General features: G+C 41.6%; 1 protein-coding gene across 1 annotated transcript; it reads left to right on the top strand.

The window, feature by feature from the left end:
- Positions 1-7534: 7534 nt before the first annotated feature.
- LOC307229043 (multidrug and toxin extrusion protein 1-like) lies at positions 7535-21738 on the top strand (the record flags this gene model as incomplete). The annotated part of the gene is made up of 20 exons (XM_079998916.1): positions 7535-7588; positions 8117-8218; positions 8295-8363; positions 8521-8669; positions 10814-10856; positions 12312-12356; positions 12438-12535; positions 12966-13063; positions 14292-14473; positions 14943-15051; positions 15603-15678; positions 16355-16424; positions 16515-16647; positions 17148-17242; positions 17332-17395; positions 17512-17761; positions 20571-20765; positions 20859-20906; positions 21049-21238; positions 21346-21738. Exons 2-20 carry the CDS (start codon positions 8132-8134, stop codon positions 21736-21738), a joined length of 2394 nt encoding a protein of 797 aa, XP_079855042.1. The 5' UTR covers positions 7535-7588; positions 8117-8131.
- Between the last annotated feature and the right edge of the window lie 21 nt (positions 21739-21759).

Here is a 21759-nt window from a genome sequence, read left to right on the forward strand (position 1 = left end):
CACACCATGTGATCATTCCACAGGCTACTACCAAGGACTGCTCTGAATGTTAATAATCGTTTACAAAACCAAACATAGGAAGGGAGAAGCTATTCATTCCATCAACTCAAGAACCCTTTCCCCTTTTCACACCGGTAGTATGAAATGATTAAAGCAAATGACGTGTGAGATCATTTATTGTGATTTGTAATTTGGTTTCAGGAGATGGACGTCTGAAGCAGTGTACAGTACAGTCAATTTTGTAAATCGAGTGGCAGAATGCTGTTGTGGGTGCATCGTATGACTTTTTGAAACCGGTGTTTAGGTTGGGGTGAAGTGCAGTCTTTCTTACCCGAGATCTTTTGTCATTTTGCACAGACATTTGGTACGATTGAAAATGTAACACATATGCTAGCTTTTCTCGTTTGCTAGTTTTTCAACGTTCACGCAACCCCAGTTTAAATACCGTACAGTTATAGACCTGCAGTACTATAAAAAGATGACATGGCGGTCGACGATTGGTTCTCTCTTATTTATAATTGTTTCTTATCTTTCTTTTACTCTTGTATTTGCATAAGTTATTCCCATTAGGATCAGGGACGACCACTCCAACCAAGGCCTGGCCAAGACAAAAGCAACACAATTATTTACACAATGACAATCATCAAAACTATGACTGAGTTTAAGGCTGACAAAAAAAACGGTATGTGGTATGGTGTGCGGCAGGGGTAAAAAGCTCTTTGAAATCGAACACTCTAACCGTTTCTACCAACTACCAAAGGATGCGTGTTTTGGTTTGAAGTTCCTTCATTTTAAAGTCATTCCATGTAAAGGGGAAAAAGAACATACTGTCAAGACCAGCTGAAACATTTCCTTCTCATCATTTAGGACAGATGGAGTAGAAGGAAAACAGTATGACACAATTCATGTAGGTGGGAGGGTCTGAGAGAATGTTAGCCAAACCAAATACAGCCAATCCTTACTGTTGTGTGAATTTGACCTCTATGAAAATAAACACAATTGTAAAACCTCCCCTGAACTTATTGTGAATAAGCTGTTGAATTTCAGCATTTTCACTCGGAATGTTTCTTACATGAGTAATTGCACCTTCATCAGACAATCATCGGACCTGCATGTTCACTGACGAAGGATGACTACTTTAAATAATTTCACTTTTCTACCAGGAATGTATCTTGCAATCATGATTTCTGTGTATACTTTTAATTGAAATAACACTGAAATCCCATTCTTTGAAAATTTTACTGCGTTTACATGTTTTGTTTGCAACAAGATACAGTTTTCTAGAGATGACATAAGGAATTATTCTCACTTTGAGCTCCATGAAGAAATTGTCCCAAAGAGACAGAGCAAAATATCCAACATCTGTGCTTACAGAGCATGTCATAATAATAAGCCATAAAATTCATTATTGTTTAATCAGGGATTTGATCTGTGAATGACTGGATGAGAAAGTGTGCTTTTGCTTTGTTATGCTTATCTCCCACCATTAAAAACAGTGTCAAGTTTTTTCAAGGTTTATTTTTTCATTGATCTACCAATTGCACACTTGTTTACTTCCTCAGCTCTTCGACAGAGACTTGTTCGCTGACTGACGCTCACCACACGGGGTCTTAATGATCAAGACAGAACTGGGGCGGTCTGACAGTATTTAGCCAGACGAATTAGGACGCTATGAATAGAAGCTTGTTCCGATGTTGGGAAAGGAAGTGCTTACACTCACATCTATTTTTAATTCAAACAATTGTTCCTTTATTCATTTAATTCATCATGAAATTGATGTCTTGATGCAGGATACCGAATTACACATGCTTACAGTATATATCAGTATATTATACCGACGGTCTCAAAATAATCCAACAGGGCAGGAGTTGCGGCGTCCGGTAAGTGTCACTGAGTAGAATCAGATCCCTGAATCCCTCAAACTTAAAATTCGACGGATAACTGACTTGTTGAGAAAATTGTATTTTTATATTTTTAAAGATTGGCTTATTTCATTGAGGTTTCATGACTGTCTTGGTCTGTAATCGTTTTGTCTCCTCGCATGAAAAGCAGTATCACATGTTGTGATCATTGGTCAGTGAGGACATCAGTATATTCACTATCAAATAAATAGATGCAGAGGTCTTTCCCTTCCATGATAATCACATGCAGTTACAAATGTACTGGTTCAAAGAAGGTTACGTGGCACACTCACACACACGCACACACACACACACACACACACACACACACATGCAGGCGGACTCATCACAGACACTCACACCACCAGCACCTGCTTCAAACACACCCCGAACTCCCTCCTGGTTACATCCCTCTCCCTTTCTCCCTCATTTACTTCCATAACTATGACAGGAAGAGGCCAGGTGCCCAATTGCTGTTCCAGTTTTCCTGGACTTAATTAACTCTGTTTTGTTGATACATGTTGTCGTCTGATTATGATATCTATGTTTATATTTTTCGATGTACATGTTAGTTGTTTCTATGTTGATTTGTCTCACCCGTGGTGATTCTCCCCCTCTTGGCGAAGTAATGATGATTAGTTGTTTACGGTTCTCCAAAGAGGGGGTTGGTGGTGGTTCTGTGTAACAAAAAGCTGTGCTCTTGTCATCCTACAGGTCGTCCACAGGACACAGTTATCGCAGCAGTTGTTGATGATTAAAGAATGAATAAAGTTGTATTGAGTTGCATGACAGGTTGAGAAGTTGAACTCCACTTGCAGACTAACTCTGTCCTAGATCCAATGGCACAAATATCCTGTGTCGTATGCCCAGCATGCTGACAGCACAGGTTAAAAAAATAAAATAAAATTAAAAAAAAGGGGACATGGCATGAAGTAGTGATGTGCGAGTTTGAACGGCTCTTTTTACTGACTCGGGAGTGGCGAGTCCTCGTCTCCACTAACTCACTCAGTGAGCCGCCTCTCCATCCTGCTTCTAGCTAGACAGCATGTCACTCACACAATGTTGTTCAACACTTATATTCAGAGGCCTTTCTTGCTATATGCCGTGCGGAACACACGGTTGCAAAGAGCCCCCGAAGCCACCAGGGGGCTGCCAAGGTTTTTTGTTTTTTTTAATGACTAGTCTCTTGGTAGCCAAGCACCCTCTTATTCTGTGTGATGCCTAATGTATACCTGCCTAATTTATTTTACTTATTGTTGTTTTTTGGGGGGTGGGGAGGGATATTTTTATATGTTTAGAATTTATCAATTGCAATGCTTGCCTTCATTTTGATTCCTGAACAAATGTGTTCCTAATATTTAAAATAAACATTTTATTGAAAATGCATCATCTGTCTCATGTATGCTATTTTGGGAGATGTAATAATGCCTATTCGGTAAATCCTGTAAGTTTTCAGGAGTTTCTTGATGTAGGAGAGCCCTGTTGGTTCTCATTTTTATAATTTTCTGTAGGTTTAAATTGTTGGGGTCAACTTCAGATGTTTTTATTTGAATTTCATAGAGAAAAATTATATAATTTTCTTTACACAGATCTAGCCTATTTTGCTCATAAAAGTGCACAAGATTGATGCATTTAAGTGTCAAACGCATGCCCCGGGACCACCTTTTTAGTTGTCACTCAATTCTGACTGACCATAAAAGTTCAACTCAATTTAAATTAAAACCAATTTAGCAATAAAAGTTTTGCCTTTGAGAACTCTTGGTCTTTCAGTCTTTTCCTTTCGCAAATCGATGGCCTGATGGTGTGAATCAGTGGGGACTGGGAGTGGGGGACGAACTCGGTTCAACAGGTGCGAATGAGTGACTGGATGACTTGATACTCTGCCATCAACTCCAGTTGAGCAGCTCTGACTCGTGACTCGTGACTCGTGAGCTTGTGCGTCAGAGTGGCACTGATTGTCTGAGCGCTTCTTCTGAGCACGCCCACAGGAACGGCGGCTTTGAGGCCAATTTGACATAGAGTCCGAACGTTGTCATTACAACCTGGGTCTGACAGGGCCCCGAAGAGCTTTTTTTGTCCCCCGCACACAGTCGCGGGAAGAGGAGCGGCTGTTAAACGATCGATTTTTTTTTTTTGAGCGTCACAATCCCCACAAAACGACTCATTTCAGCGTCAGAATATGATTCATTTGGGCCGATAAAATTTGGAAAGTCTAGAAGAGCCGCACGATTAAATTATTTTATCCCATTCAAGTTAGCAGAGTCAAACCGCCATGAAGGTCATGCGAGGCCTGTTTAATTTCGTCCTGTCTCGTTGTTGCTGGTGGCGTCACTGTCACCGGCTCTTGCGGAGCGTATTCATATTATATTCACCCTTTGGACTTAAACGATGAACAAATGTCAGAGAGAGGCCTAGTTAGAGACGTATCAACTTTCAGAATGGCAAAGCATAAATTAAATATTTACAGGGAACACCAGCAAGGAAGAAACCATTTTGTTGTACTTAATTATCCTTTGACGCATTCACTTCATATTTTCAGTCACTCTACTTGGCTCCCACTTACCCTCGGCCACTCAACCCTGCCAGAAAAGAGGTGGGATGTCAAAGTGATACTGCAGTTTTCTCAGAGATATCCGGTCGCTCAGTGCAGGGCCGCAGAGGGAAACTGATGGCCTAGCTCCAGGGAAATTAAGGAAACATCCTACACCTTCAAGCACCACAGAGTTATAAAGGTGCAGTGTGTAGAATTTACAGAACGGACTCGGCAGAAATGGAATATAAAATTTACAAGTATGTTTTAATTGGTGTATTATCCCATGGATATAAGAATTGTTGTGTTTTCGTTACCTTAGAATGAGCCGTTTCTATCTACATACTGTAGGGAGCGGGTACGCTTCCACAGAGGCCGCCATGTTGCACCGCCGTGTTTCTACAGTAGCCCAGAATGGACAAACCAAACAATGGCTCTTTCTCTTCCTCTAACCTCAAACAGAGAATAAAACACGTATCCTGCTAACACAAACTCACTGTCAGACTCAAGGCCTAGAATAAAAAGGCCTTTTCAGCTTTATTTCGCAAATGTTAGCTCGTAGCCACCGTAGCTTCTCCTGCGTCACTGGAAACGGACGGGGGGCTTCAGTTTGTTGCAATCTGCAACCTCCTCACTACTAAACTCTTCACACTACACCTTTAATTGACACATCTTGTGTTTTAAAACAAGTTAATAGAATTAAAAAAATAGATTTTATTTGTTTTAAATGCAGCTGAGTTCTGAACTATTTTCGACACATTGTCATTTATTCAACCATGATAATTAGCTTTGAATAATAACTCAATAAGTTGGTGCTGTGGGGTTGCCAGTTCGGTCCCTTGGGTTTTAATAAAGGTAATATTCTGGTGTGGGGCATTCAAAAATCATTGATGGATAAATGGTTCTCTGTTAATTTTACTCATCATAAAGACAACGGTTGTAACGCTTGAACCTGTGGGATGATTGAGGTGTATTTCTGTACTTTCACAGGAGCTAGGCAAGTTGATCCCCTCTGCAGCCTGGCATTGAGCTAGCACAGTTACCACGCGGCCCATCTCAGGACTGGACACATTGTCTGTAAGATAAGACAAATTCACAAATTTCCCCAAAAAACAGAGTATGACTTGTAACATATTTAGTCAGTCATTAAGTCAGCCATGAGCAGTGAACCCTCGTTTGAGTACAAAAGTCACCACATCCACCGCTGCTCCTTTTCCTAATTGTGTGCATGTGTCTGCGTGCAATCCAAGCCTTCATGTAAGAATACACAGAGGACTATGCTAGGACTATGATATAACATAAATATACTACACTTTTTACAAATGCTCATCTTTTTCATAGCCTTTTTGTTAATAGAATTAAACATAATTTGTGTAAAGGCAGTTTAGTAGTAGTAGTAGTATAATAGTTTATTTTGCATTTATGTAAAGCACTATACGATCGCAATACCTTGCATAAACTACAATAAAGAATGAAAGCTGCAAGCAGCACTGAGCGGATCCTCGACGTGCACATGTCGGTGGGACCCGGAAAATCATCGAGGAGGAGTTTGCGAAAGTAAGGAGCATGAAAATGACCACAAAGCGTCAAAAGATCACGTAAACGTGGTGTCATTTTGATCACGAAAATTCAACACGTTGCCCAATTCACACCGTGTGATGAAAATCGTGAGGAAGAAGAAGAAGGAGAAGAAGAAGAAGAAGTAGAAGAAGAAGAAGAAGAAGAAGAAGAAGAAAATGAAGAAGAAAAAGAAGGAGAAGAAGAAGAAGAAAAAGGAGAAGAAGAAGAAGAAAAAGGAGAAGAAGAAGAAGAAGAAAAAGAAGAGAAGAAGAACAAGAAGAAAAAGAAGAAGAAGAAGAAGAAGAAGGAGAAGAAGAAAATGAAGAAGAAGAAGAAGAAGAAAAAGAAGAAAAAGAAGAACAAGAAGAAAAAGAAGAAGAAGAAGAACAAGAAGAGAAGAAGAACAAGAAGAAAAAGAAGAAGAAGAAGAAGAACAAGAAGAAGAAAAAGAAGAAGAACAAGAAGAAGAACAAGAACAAAAAGAAGAAGAAGAACAAGAACAAGAACAAGAAGAAGAAGAAAAAGAAGAAGAAGAAGAAGAAGAAGAAGAAGAAGAAGAAGAACAACAACAACAACAACGACGACGACGACGACAACAACAACAACAACAACAACAACAACAACGACAAGGACAAGAAGAACAAGGACAAGGACAAGAAGAACAAGGACAAGGACAAGAAGAACAAGGCCAAGGACAAGAAGAAGCTTTGTGACCGCTATCTGCAGCTCCAACACCGAGAGGGACGGAGTTGTGACGTCATTGTCAGACCAGGAGGAGGGAAGGAGCCGGATCGAACGGTTCCGTTCGTTTCCGAGAGCCATCCATTGCGTTCAGACAGTAAAGACGCCCTAACACCATAATTACGAAATAATGATTTATAATTACGAGATAATGTGTCTTTTTTTCTCTTTTGTGAATGCAATGTGTTTCTGTTATTTTTGTTTATGTTGCAAATCCGCGGAGGCCCATTAGCAAATGACAACACGTAACACGTGAAAGTATGATACTCTATCTAAGTATGTGTTTTTATTCCGTTAATATGTATTTATTTATTAAGCTGATGAGAAGAGAAAAACATGAGGAATAAGGACAGTACTACAGTCAGTTATTTTTTTTCCCAGGCATAAATGATAACAGTAAAATAACCTATTTAGATGTAACTCAAAAGTTGACGGTTGGTGCGCTCCTCTCCCCCGAGGGCACCTCCCGGCGAGGGAGGAGCTGAGGCCATACAAGTTGGCAAAAAACCCCAGCGAGACTCGGTTCCATTCGTTCCTGCAACGGAGCCGTTCGAAGGAACCGGCTCGTTCGCGAACGGCCCGACGCCGGGTCCGACCCAAAAGCTCAAAACACGTGCGACGGGCGCCCGCCGCCCGGTTCCATCTCTCCGCGTCTGGAGCCCAGCGCACCGCCACAGCGACCCGATTTCTCATCTGTTGCGGTAAACTTGTAACATCGGACATGGGTGCGGAGGAGCCCGCTTCTACCAATGGAATAAGTTCCCAAACGGCGTTCGGCTGCAGAAAGTTTAAGGACTGGATCCCGGTCGGGTGGAAGGATGAGCTCGGCCACATCCTCAGACTAGCGGGACCGGTGGTGAGTTTCAGCGCCATGTGTGCCGTCTCTTAAACGCAGCAGGCAACGCAACGACTTAATGTTGATGAGCAGCTCAGGAAACTGTTAAGTTTGAGTAGAAATACATCCTGATAACCAGCATATACAGTACGGTGTGTGTGTGTGTGTGTGTGTGTGTGTGTGTGTGTGTGTGTGTGTGTGTGTGTGTGTGTGTGTGTATTACATGGATGTCATATATAACGTATCGATTTATATTCCTCAGCTATTTTCTCAAGGTTTTTCTTGTCATCATCAAAACAGCATGGGTGCCGGTGTGAAAATGCATTATTAATTAAATGTGTTCTTATACACAGAGTTAGCCACAGCATAAAAAAAACAAGATATATTCCTATATAACTATTAATATAATGATGATGTTTGTAAATATTATTTCGAACAATTGAATATAACTCAGTACCTTGTTATATTTTACTAGGTACTGAGTTATATTCAATTGTTCTAAATGCTTGCTTTGTTGTTGATGTTTTTTTATATATATATTTATTTCAGTTGGTTTCCCAGCTGATGGTCTTCTTCATCAGTTTCATCAGCACGGTGTTCTGCGGTCACCTGGGGAAAACGGAGCTGGCAGCCGTGGCATTATCAATAGCAGTGAGACAAACCTCCCGATTCTACCAATATGTGCACGTGTTGTTATTCCACTTTAAGTGTGTTATTTCAATTGCAGGTGATCAACGTCACCGGTACTTCCATTGGCAGTGGTTTGTCCTCGGCCTGTGATACCCTCATATCTCAGGTATTATCCTCAATCCCAAACCGTGGGGGTCCCCAGGAAAGTAGCTCAGCCTTTCACTTTAGGATCAAGTTTGTTTTTCCCCGTTAGATTTTGGTGTTTCCCAACCTGACTTGACAGTGCATATCTCTGTGTCCCGCTGTTTGCCTGTTCCGTGCAGACCTATGGGAGCGGTAACCTGAAGCGTGTGGGAGTGATTCTGCAGCGAGCAGTTCTGATCCTGCTGCTGGCCTGCTGCCCCTGCTGGGCGCTGCTCATCAACACGGAGCCCCTCCTGCTGCTGGTCAAGCAGAGCCCTGAGGTGGCCAGGTCAGCGCCCACACCTCACACAAACCCTCGATCGAGAATATCTTACATGCTTGTTGTGCAAATTGACCCTGATATCGCGGCCGGAGGGGTTCGGAAATGTTCCAGTTTGGTTTGCACAAGCATGGAAATTAATTGACTAAACCAAACCGATGTGGAGGCCAGACTTGATATAACACGATATGTGATACAACAAACTTTCTGTAAGTCAGTGGGTTGTTCTGAACATAATAGTGTTGCTTGCAAAGTGATATACTCTTTTACCTCTTCATTCAAAATCATTGAACTTTAATTTATTTACGTTAGCAATTAATACTTCCCATCCAATTTAATGACACCATAGCTCACAGGGATGGGAGGTCAGTGTTCAGTTTGGGTTTTAGTTCCTCTGGGTTACATTTACATTTACATTTAAATTTAGTCATTTATCAGACGCTTTTATCCAAAGCGACTTACAATTGTTCAATCACCGACGGACGCAGCCATCAGGAGCAATTAGGGGTTAGGTGTCTTGCTCAAGGACACTACAGCATGCTAGCAGGAGGAGCCTGGGATCGAACCAGCAACCTTTAGATCACTAGACCACCAGCTCTACCGCCTGAGCTACCACCCCCACTATAGGGCTCTGTTATTACAGATCAATTACTGGGGTTGCCGCGGTTACACCGATTACAATACATTACAGCATCATTTTGCTTTTTTTATCCTATAGAATTAAACCCGTTTCATTCATTTTTGTGTATCAGCGCCCACGTTCATCAAATAAAAAAACTTGAATTTGAAAAATACTAAGCATGTTATCAATATTTTAGCACTTTCTGAAACAAGCGTGACGATATGTTGCCATGGTGATGCACAAAGAATAAAATATATGAAACTCAATTATTTTGCGTCTGTTATTATATACAATAACTTATATAAGTAATAACCTGGAGCTGCAACTCCGGTGCGATAACCAGAACCAATCACCTCCAAACCCCTCCACCTGCTTCTAGCTACAACAACCGAACGGCCTCTATCTAATTTATTAATAGAAAAAACAACTTTTATATCGATCTGCGTTTTTTATTTAGGTCGTTACGTGCGATATTCCGGTGAAGACGGCGTCTACCGGGTCCAGCACCCAGTGTTTTGCGCAGTAGAGTCTATAGATATTGATTTGATTCAACATTGATTATTCGACTCGAAAATGCCCAATGTTACCGGTAACACCGGTGTTATGAGTTTATTAACCGGTGAGTCCTCACCGTTGCATCCCTTTCGACCTTTATTGAGCTGGTTCCCTTTCTGCTAAGTGACCAACAAGTTACTCAGCTTCCATCGAAGCTTCCTTGTCTAATGTATTGGACTTACATTTGCCTTTACCCTGGGTAGGACTTACATTTTTATTTTTTTTAAAGTTTGTTAGACCTGATCGGATTTGCTTTTATTTTGTTGGATATTGTGAATATTATCTATATCCTAAGGTTTAGTTTCACCATTTAGAATGTAATCGCTCCTCGAAGTCAAATGTCTGCTCTGAATTTTTAACCACTATTCTTGTTGATGTTACTGTGACAGATGTCAGGTTAAGTGTCACCAGAGGAGGCTAGCCGAACTGTTATCATTATATGTTTCGATTATTATTATATAATGAGTAGATAAGATAACACCACCTTATTAAATCCCGTGGGGAATTCGGGAAGAGGATGAGATCGTTCTGTTACTGTACAAAATCTGTTATTGTGTGTTAGGTCAACCTTTGTTACACATTATGTGTCTTTTTAACATTCATTTTCACATTAGAGATTCACAACTATGAAGCAATTCCAAGATGGCCGTTTGTGTACAAATGACTTGTGCTGAGCATCTACCACCTTTATTTTGCTCTCATCTACGGCCAAAACGAATCACACACGGATGAAATAAATGATGTAAAATGAAAGTTAGAGAGTAATTAATCAATTATAAAAGTAATCAGTAGCTATGTCAGCGACTCATGTTTTCACACACTTCCTTCTCGTGTGTGTGTGTATGTGTGTGTGTGTGTGTGTGTGTGTGTGTGTGTGTGTGTGTGTGTGTGTGTGTGTGTGTGTGTGTGTGTGTGTGTGTGTGTGTGTGTGTGTGTGTGTGTGTGTGTGTGTGTGTGTGTGTGTGTGTGTGTTCAGTCTCTCCCAGTTGTACGTGCAGATCTTCATGCCCGCTCTGCCGGTGAGTTCCACCTTTTTTTTTATTTATTTATTTATTTTTTTCTGAAGACAGGGTTGCGACCCACTGGTGGGTCGGCGGAGATTTTAATCGGGTCGCCAAATCAAATTAGAATCGTCTAATCGTTTGAAATACCAGGGAATCGTGTTTTAAAATGACATCACACTATTTGTTTTCTTGATAAGAACAAATGAGAAATGGTCCTATAAATGGCCTGAATGCAATTTTTTAGCCCATTTATATATGAAAAATGTGTAAATACTCCCTTCAATAAAACATGCATATATCAAAGTTGTGAACTGTTAAACATCTCTTATGTCTTACAAATTGCTAGTTTGTCTATTCAAACTTCAATAACAACTTCAATTGTGTTTAATGACATTAACATGACATGTCAATGTTCATAAATATTAATTTAGATAACTCTCATTATGGATTGGGAGGTGGTGGTTTGTCATGTTTAAAGTTGTGGGTTCCCTGTTTGGAAAGAAATTACTATTACAGATATCTCCAGGTCCGGCATTATTTTAATAGATAGAGGTAAAGGTAAAGCATTCAAAAAAGGAGAGGCAGGAATGATGATGATTTCTGTCGCCAGCAAAATCATTGACATGCAATAGGGTTACAGGATGTGAAAGTCAATATTTAGGTAAAATTTCATTTAAAATGGGCAACAGAAAGGATAAGAAATTGCTATTGATGCTCTTAGCAGCAAGCAAAAAGGCCATAACAAGAAAATGACTCAAAGCAGACCCAGCTTCCATTGATAAATGGGTAGATACTGTATAATACATAATGGAGAAGCTCTCTCTCTCTCTCTCTCTCTCTCTCTCTCTTCTCTCTCTCTCTCTCTCTCTCTCTCTCTCTCTCTCTCTCTCTCTCTCTCTCTCCTCTCTCTCTCTCTCTCTCTCTCTCTCTCTCTCTCTCTCTCTCTCTCTCTCTCTCTCTCTCTCTCTCAGAATTTAGAAATAACTTGAGTACATTTATCCCAGAAGGTCAGCTTTTTACTGAATTGATAAAAGCATGTATGAAAATGTGTTTTTTTTCCCTTTTTACGTAAAAGCTCCCACGTGTTCTGCTGTAAACAGTTTGTTTTGCCTAAAGAAAAATGGTAAGACTCAGATAAGTTTTTGGAAAATGATCCATGAAATGTCACCGAAAGGAGAACAATGGGAGGAGAATGGTAGAATAAAACATTAAAAAATGTGGGTCCCCAGAACAAATAGGGTTTAAAAAGCACCGTCCAAGACTCTACTTGGACTGTACTTTGTCTGCGTTCCTGTTTCCTTTAAACTTAAAAATCAACAACAACAACAATGCAACGCTCAGTGTCAAGCCGTTTACTCGTGTGTGTGTGTGTGTGTGTGTGTGTGTGTGTGTGTGTGTGTGTGTGTGTGTGTGTGTGTGTGTGTGTGTGTGTGTGTGTGTGTGTGTGTGTGTGTGTGTGTGTGTTTGCAGGCTGCCTTCATGTACCAGCTGCAGGGGAGGTATCTTCAGAATCAGGTCATCCGGAACCTTAAGACCAGCCATGAGAACATAATTACTCCTTTTATATGTGTGTGACTAAATCCGTTGTATTTACAGGGCATCATATGGCCGCAGGTGATAACTGGACTCATTGGGAATGTTATCAATGCGATCATCAACTACGTCTTCCTGTTTGTGCTGGATCTGGGTGTCGCGTGAGTTCCCCCACCGCATTGCGGACTTTTCTTTAATTATTTGTTTCTTTTATTTATTTTGAACCAAGATTAAGTTTAGATGCTCTTCAGCTCAAAGTCAAACATTTGAAGTCAATCGCATCCAGTGTATGAATGCAAAATTGTTTATTTTCAGCTTTATTTTTCTGGTGTATTGCTAGGTTTATTTTTAAGTTTTCAGGTCTATTGTATACTTATTTTCTATCTTCCAGTTAATTGCCCTTTATTTTTTCTACTGTTATCGTCATTACTTCATTATTATTGCCTATTTTTGATGTGAGCTACTACAATTTCCCTCTAGGGATCAATAAACAATCTAATTTGATGACCTTGTTAAGTCATTTAAAAGTGTTCTTAGTAGGTACTGTTAAATGGATGTGGATAAATAAACTGTCTTTTCACCTCACCACAGCGGCTCTGCAGCGGCTAACGCCATCTCTCAGTACTGCCTGGCCACACTGCTCTATGTTTACATCTGCTTGAGGGGGCTGCACAAGGCAACGTGGAATGGTGAGTTGCTCTTTCGTTACTTCAATGACATTTAGATGCAGGTGGTAATATCGGCCTGTCCAGAGGAATAACCAGGAAAGGTATTACCAGGTTTTCTTTAAACACAGTATATATTTTCCTTTGAGTTCAATGAACTTTGGGACCAATCATTCAATATTTGCAGTTGTTCCTTCAATGCAACATTGAAAAATCACTCACTGTCTCACCCGCTCAGAATACATTTGTTATCATAGCAGGAACAGCAACAACTTTTTTTTTGTCAACTATTGCTTAATTGATTGAATTGTTTATGTATTGAAATGTACTTACTTCTGATTGCACACACCACAGCAGTCAGCACCAAAACTTGCATGTGCGGACTTTGGAATGGGAAAGGGTTCCATGTGGGTTCCAATTAGTAATAGCTTGCCAATATTTATTCTGTGTGTGTGTGTGTGTGTGTGTGTGTGTGTGTGTGTGTGTGTGTGTGTGTGTGTGTGTGTGTGTGTGTGTGTGTGTGTGTGTGTGTGTGTGTGTGTGTGTGTGTGTGTGTGTGTGTGTACACACACAGTATATCCAAAATGTATATGAAAGTTTATAAAAGTACACTGAAGCTCATAAATAGAACTTAAGTTTTAGAGTTTTGGAAACATTTTAATTTACATTGGCTGCTGTGGCAATAGTTGTTGTCAAATTATAATTGAATATAACCAAAGCATTCCTGATAGGTCTGGAGTTTGATTGCTGTCATGCCGTCACTTTCCCCTCAGACTTCAATGTTGCCGTCATTAACTGGGTTGGTTGGCTGGCTGTCGTTAACAATAGTGAAATAAATGGTATAATGTTTGACCAACGTAGTTGAACTCTGTAATTGTTTACGAACCTCTAGTGGAAAGGTAACCAGGGTAATTTAAGTTCCTTACAGTTAAGTATTATTTTCAGCGTTAAGTTAGTCGAAAAGCTCATTAAACCCTAGTATGGTGTTTTGTAGTTGAATTGGGAGTTAAGACGCACATAAAAATGTTATGAGAATTGAAAAACTCGTTCTGTTCCTTTAATAACCTTTTTTTGGCGTTTGCACAAATTAATAGGAACAGTCACCATCGTCACATAATTCCCCTTGAAGCTGTTTTTTGGGATTATTCTTTTTGGCTTTCTTCAAACTAATCCACAAATTTCCAGTGGTAACAGGGGAACATGAACAGTATTTATGTATTTATATGTTGACTGATGAAGATGTGCCTCCCAGGTTGGTCCCGGGACTGCCTGCAGGAGTGGGGGCCCTTCATCCGGCTGGCGGTTCCCAGCATGCTGATGCTCTGTCTGGAATGGTGGATGTTCGAGATCGGAGGATTCCTCGCCGGTATCATCAGCGAGGGGGAGCTGGGAGCTCAGTCGATAGTTTATGAGTTGGCTACCATTGCTTACATGGTAACTCCTTTTAATTATATTTCAATCCACTTTTTTACACGTTTTCCCCACTTTCTGAGAATGTTTTGCAACGTAAATGAATAATCAACTTGGACTGATATGGAAAATTAAAAAAAAGGTTTTTGTTATGCACACCTTCAAAAACTGTCACCAGCAGCATTAAGACTAGTTTCCACATGTTCGAGTGTTTTTTTTAAACCTCAAAATGTTACGCAGGCTTGGAATGCTTACTTTTAGATGCCAAAACATCCATTGTGGTGGTCAAGGTTCACTTAACACATGAAACATTCACACGTGCCAGTAAAAATATATCCCTAGAAGCAAATTTGTTATTTCTTACATTTATTTTAAAATATTAATTCGATTTTTATCTTTGCATGCTGAATTAATTGTACATTTTAATTCAATTGTGTTATATTTATTGCACTTAAAAAAAAGGTTATATTTATTATTTACTCACGTTTCCCAGTTTCCATTGGGATTCTCAGTTGCGGCCAGCGTGCGTGTTGGGAATGCGCTGGGTGCTGGGAACACGGAGCAGGCCAAGCTGTCCTCCAAGGTCGCCATCGTCTGTGCAGGTGAGCAACTTGAGATGCACGCTGACGGAGCACGTAACGTAACCTTTTTTCCCCACAATATACGGTATTCTTGACTGTTGTCTTGGATTTTCTTTGTAGTTAGCACAGCTAATAAGAGACCCTGCATTTCTTTAAGGTATAAATTATGTCTGGTCCCACAATGGACCAGTGTCCCAGTAAAGCTGTCTCCCTGCCATTCTATTTGTATTAAATGGGCTCTCATTCCAGATGACAGGAAAAGGAATATTGCTGAAGAGGCATCGGTGCCGAACTTATACTATTAACTATTGGAAACAATAGTTAATAGTATAACAATTTTTGCTCTTAATATTACATTGTAAGGAAATTGTTTACCTGAAGATTTGAATACCAGCTTTTAGTCACCATTGTATGAAATTAACTATCGGTCCTTCTATAGTTAAATTAAGCCAGATAAATAGTTGTTCTTAAGGACTTTGTAGTAGTTATTTCAATCAGTTATTGTGTCATTTAATGTATGCAACATGTTGACCTTTGCTTGCCTCTACCTGCATTTCTTTTCCCCAATGCAGTTATTGTCTCATGTGTTGTTGGAGCCAGTATTACGATACCTAAAGACGTTATTGGATACATTTTCACCTCAGAACAGTAGGTGTAAACTCAACAACAAATTGATATATACGCTGTGTATGACATTTATTCACACTTTTATGCTACCGACAAACCACTCAGTCTGAAAACAGTCTGTTGCACTCGATAGCAAATTCTAAACTGAATGCTGAGCTGCAGATGGCTGTAAGTAGGGGTGCAACGGATCACAAAACTCACGGTTTGGATCATTTTTCAGATGAGCCAAAAAAATTAATAAAAATAACTTTGCTTTCCATTTATTCCATAAAACACTTAAAGCAAGGAACTTTTGCCCATGGTCTTAAATGAAAACAACGTTCAAGGCGTCCAATTTATAAAAATTCTATACATATACTGTATAAGCAAAGTGAAATATGACGCACGCATGATACCTTCTTCCTTTAAACATGGTAGTGAATGAAAATATTTGATTAGATCAGCCCCCAGTAACTGAATTCCAGTATCATGTTCAATATCTAAAAGTTAGTGTCAGGATCTTTTCTTCAAAAGGCAAGACTGGGCGTCTTGCTTCCGACATAAAAATGTTTTTATTATCTAAAGACTGGATGTGATTTTCATTGTAGTTGCCTAAAAATCCCAGGTGAGTGTTCTGTGTTTTACCTTGTTTCTCAACGGCCCCTTCCAGTCCATGGTTCTCCACCCGACAGGACTCTCTTTGTTCTTGTCTTTTTAGGGACATCATCCAAAGGGTTGCCGACGTCATGGTCACGTACGGTCTCTTCCACCTGTTCGACGCCACCGCGGTGAGGCTCGATGCGGCTTCGCGTCAAGACTCAAGCCAATGAGAATCCGCCTGCCGGTTTTTCGAGTGTACTGACACTGTGACTTCGCAGGGCGTGACGGGGGGCGTTCTCCGCGGAGCCGGAAAGCAGTTGGTGGGTGCCCTGTGTAACTTGGTGGGGTACTACTTCATAGGATTCCCCATCGGCGTGTCATTGATGTTCGCGGCCAAAATGGGTATCGTAGGTGAGGATCAAAGTCTGTCAAAGTCAAAACAACTGTAACAGGAACGGGCAGGTGGGCAGAGGAAAAGTGGCTGTTTGACAATCACACACAGAGACGGGAAACAGTCCAACAGGGCTTTTATGGGGTGACAGAAGCAGGAATTAGGTTTTTAAACAATCACCCACCGGAGCAGCTAGCTGCAAACGGAGGACAACTAACTGGACCGGTTCGCTACTCGACTTACCAGTTAAAACACACAAATCCAACGGCTAGTACTCGGCCCAGGCTCCCGTGGAATTCCAGTCCCTGGTTCCTCTTCACCATTCTCCCAGAGCAGCAGCCTTTTTGTCCCTGTGAGCTGCCCTCAACAAGCCTAGTCGATCGCAGGTGCGAGAGCCACTGGGCAGAAGGTAGAGCCAACGTGCAGGAATGTAGAAGCCCCCCGCCACCGTTCCCCTCAGCCTCGTACACGCCTTTCACGTGCGGAAGCACATGGTGAACTTTCCCCTTTTGTCTTTCAGGACTGTGGTTGGGGCTTATCGTGTGCGTGTTTTTGCAGTCCATGTTCTTTCTCTTTTTCCTGCGTAAGCTAGACTGGAAGAAGGTGACAGAAGAGGTTTGTACACGCAAATTAATGAATACACTGCACGGTATTCTAAAGGTACGAACAGTCAGAAACAGCTGTTGCCAATGCATTTTGATCAGGCGCTGGTGAGATCGGGAGTCCAGATCACGGAACAAAAAGATACGGTGGTGTTAGAAAATAAAGGTAAATAAAGATGTCGATTCCGTTGCCATTTCTGTCCATCTCAGTGATGTGTACCTGCTTCAGGTAATTGTTTTGAGCCTATGATTTTAAAACTCGTTTCCCTGTTCCCCCGTAAGATCCTGCTCTGAAAGGCCTCGACTCTGCTCAGGACCAGGCCTTGGAGAATCCTCCCTCTGGGTGTGCGAGCACCGGAACGGGGGACGCGGACCTGGAGGTGTTTGGTTCTGGACTGGACGGGTCGGCCGCCACCACAGTGGGAATGGTTCTGTCCGGCAAGCAGCTCGCTGTGCGGCGCGGCCTGGCCGTGCTGCTGATGGTCCTCATCCTCTTCGCTGGAGTCTTCATCAAGATACTGCTAATCAGACTGTTCACATGAAACGGGCCCGCGGCTCATCGCTGGTCCAGACGTGTGGTCGCCGTCAGGTTTAAAGCCGTCTATAAACAGGGGGATGTCAGCGTCCGTCGAACCTGGAACCTTTGACTGCACCTTGTTTGCCTCAGGTCTTATCCCGACCAAAGTGAAACCAAAGTAAAATGTGAGATTTAGCCTGGGCAAGTGTGTTATATTGTCATGCATCAGCAGACCATTTTAAGATAAATTATCAATGAAAGCAAAGTTTCTGGGGTGGCGGGAGGGTTGCATTTTTCTTTTGGATGAATATGATTCTGGAAGAAGCGCTGTGTATTCTCTAGTGTTGCGCCTCATGCTGTTTACACTGAAGAGTGTTTCAACAACCAGTAATTGCAATAAATGTACCAATTTATCTTGAGTTTTACTAGACACTAAAGTACTAGTGTTCCATATTTATAGTTAAAAGACAGAAATTTAGAAGTAACAAGTCTGGGTGTCTAAATTCTGATTAAACTCTCATAATTAAGAAAGTTACCAGAACAGAATTTTTCATTTTCAAAACACTGCCAAAATACGGCCCTTCCTGGTCCAGAAAGATGCTGAAAAGTGAACTTGTGCTTTTTACAAGTGGATTGGACTACTGCGATGCCCTTTTTGCTGGCCTTCCTAAAAAGTGCATTGAGAGACTTCGTCTTATTCAGAATTCGGCAGCCAGACTTTTGACAAAAGCAAGAAAGAGATAGCACATCACTCCAATTCCACTCTAAATGGCTTTGGACCGGCCTGCATTACAGAATAAGTGGTCTTGTATGCTCCATCTAGAGCCCTCAGCCGTTCCCCACCAGCCGGTTAGAAGTACAACACCCCACTCAGAAGAAGATTGGAAATGCAGCTTTGAACTATGCTCCAAAACTATGGAACAAGCGACAGTGCCAAAGAATATTAGAGAGGCAGACTTCTGTAGCGGTTTTCAAGCAGATGCCAAATAATGTTATTTTCAGCTCAGCCTTCATTTAGTCTTCTTAGTTGTTTTTAAGTTGACTTTTATTCCTTAAATGTTTAGAAAAGTTTTGATTCTAAAGAAGAGTTAAAAAAAGGTTTCCAGGGAAGACAGAGCTAAGAGATGGGATGTAGGAGATGACGGTGAAATTCAGGACACCACTGACAAAGTAATTCACTGAGGAATGTTTATTCTTACCCTGTTTTTAATTTATTTCATCCTTTAATACTTTATTGTTCTACTTTGTATTGTATTTTCCTTTGCTTACATGTAACTCAGAGTGCTTTACATTAAAAGAAGGCCATCGAATAGAGACTATAAAAGCAAAGTCGTCTATTAAAAGGTCAAAGTGAAAGTGTTTGTCAAATGCACATTAACCCAGCATTATTCTGAACATTGAAGTTCAGTAAGTTAAAGCTATCTTACTTAGGGCAAGTAACAACTATCTAGTTGCCATAGGATATAAAATTTAAAAAAAAACCGAAGGTATAGAATTATTAAGGGTCACAAATTAGAAATCTTCTTATTGGGAAAATCTAATAATTGGACTCTAGGTTATCCTCATACGCTTCAGGGTATTTATGGAAAATTGGTAAATGAATAGTCATTTCCCTTATTTACTCACCTTTTAAACAACGAGAGACAAAACAAGAGGGAATCTTGCACAGAGCTATTTGAATTGTAGACACCACAAAAGTGAGGTTATTTTTTTAGGTTATCTAAGAATTTAGATGAAAACGATGTATGATATGTGTGAAGGAGCTTTTGTATTTATATTTCTACAGGCACAAACATCAAACTAATGACATGTTATTTGCAAGTAAGCATCCGACAGATATTACCAAACTATTTTGTTAATGTTCATCTATTACGTCTGAAACCATAGTATGCATCAAATAAAATGTGTGGAAAAACAGGATGACATACTACATCCAGTTAAATATCATAGTATGCAAACACTGTTTGTTTTGAGGGAAAGAAAGTATATATGCATGCTTATAAACTTTGTCACCATAATAGTTTGGGGCGCAGGGTCCAGTCTATACTTTTTGTTATTCCAGATGAATTTGCCAAAGCAACGTAGCTTAGCTCTGGTCACCAAACTGGATATGACATTCACAAAAAAAAAAAATATCCCCACCACACACAAGTGACCAAGAAAGAAAATCAAATCAATCGATCAGAAGAAGGCTGTGGTGTGGGGGTGGTGTGGTTTAACATTCAAGATTTGTCACATACATATAACAAGCATACATCTATGTAGTGAAATGACATCAAGGCATAATGATGTTGAAGCAGCCACACCTGTCTTGCGTCCAGATAATTGGGCCCGGGATCAGGTTGGCTGTCCGCCTGTTACACATCAGATCAATCAGCAAGAAACCGGTAAATCACCCATCCCCACACAAACACGGGGAGAGAGCCTCTGTCATGACATGTGTCCATCTGCTCCCAGCTGGTTGCATCTTGCCACTCTACAACAAACTTGTGTGTTTACAACATCTCTGCCTGTGTCGGAGGGCCCTGAAAACTCCACTCGGGCGGCGTGTGGCAGGCGGAACTGCCTCAAAGGCAAACTTTGGCGAAAAGAAAGTGAGCGTCTCCAAGCAATGCAGGAGGTAAACCCGGAGTGAGGAAGTGTTTTGTTTTGTTTCATAAGGAAACAAAGTGCCATGCACAGTGAAGCGACGCCCGTGATCTGCACTCTGCTGTGACATCGCGGGCACGCGAGGAATTTTTTTGTTGTTGCTATTTTTGCCATATTTTTATTAGTTTTGCCCTTATTTGCTTACTTTTTTAACAATTGAATATCTTTCCTGGAGCAAGCCCTGGATCACAAGCAACCTGAAGGAGCTGCTGAATAAGAAGAAGAAGGCCTTCAGGGAATTACTGAGGAGTGTGCAGAAGGAGCTGAAAGTGAGGCTGAGGGAAAGTAAGGAGGCATACAGGCAAAAGTTGGAGAGCAAGCTCCAGCAAAACAACGTGCGGGATGTGTGGTCAAGATCAGCGGCTTCAAGGTGAAGGGGGATCAGGCTGAGGGAAGCCTGGACAGAGCTGTTCCTCAACAGGTTCAGCACAGGACCCTCAGCTGCCTTCTCCCCTGCCCCCAGTTACACAGACCCCACACCCTCCCTGCCCCCACAGCTGCTTGCCATTCGGTGACCAAGACCACAGACTTACACTGTGCCTCCCCTCACCCCCCAACCCCCACGTGGACTTCAATACAGCCCCATCAACACCTCCCCCCACGTCAAGAAACAAACGGCCCCCCTCTACCACCCACCTGTCTGTTTCCTGTAGTCAGGTGAAGAGGCTCCTGGAGAAACTGCATCAGAACAAGGCTGCAGGTCCGGATGACATCAGCCCCAGGGTCCTGAAGGTTTGCGCCGACCAGCTATGTGCGATTCTACAGCACCTCTTTAACCTCAACCTGAGGAGGAGGTTCCAGTGCTGTGGAAGATATCCTGCCTTGTACCGGTACCTTAGAAGCGTAAGAAGTCCTCTCCATCTGCCCTCAGTGACTACAGACCGGTTGCCTTAACATCACACATCATGAAAGTCCTGGAGAGACTCATATTGGACCATCTCACACCTCAGGTGAGCACCTCTCTGGACCCACTGCAGTTTGTCTACCGCCCCAAGGTTGGAGTTGAAGACGTCATCATCTACCTGCTTCAGGGAGCCCACTCTCACCTGAACAAAGCAGGCAGCATTGTGAGGATCATGGTCTTTGATTTATCCAGTGCTTTCAACACGATCCACCCTGCGCTGCTGCGAGAGAAGCTTCCAGAGATGCAGGTGGACGCCTCCACAACCTCCTGGATTATTGACACCCCACAGTTTGTGCAGCTGAGGGAATGCGTGTCTGAGCGGGTGGTTAGCAACACAGGCACACCGCAGGGGACTGTACTCTCACCTTTCCTCTTCACCCCGTATACCTCAGACTTCCAATACAACTCTGAGTCCTGTTCTGCAGAAATTTTCGAATGACTCTGCAGTTGTGGGGTGTAT

Source organism: Zeus faber (assembly GCF_960531495.2).
Source record: "Zeus faber genome assembly, chromosome: 4".
Classification (NCBI taxonomy): domain Eukaryota; kingdom Metazoa; phylum Chordata; class Actinopteri; order Zeiformes; family Zeidae; genus Zeus; species Zeus faber.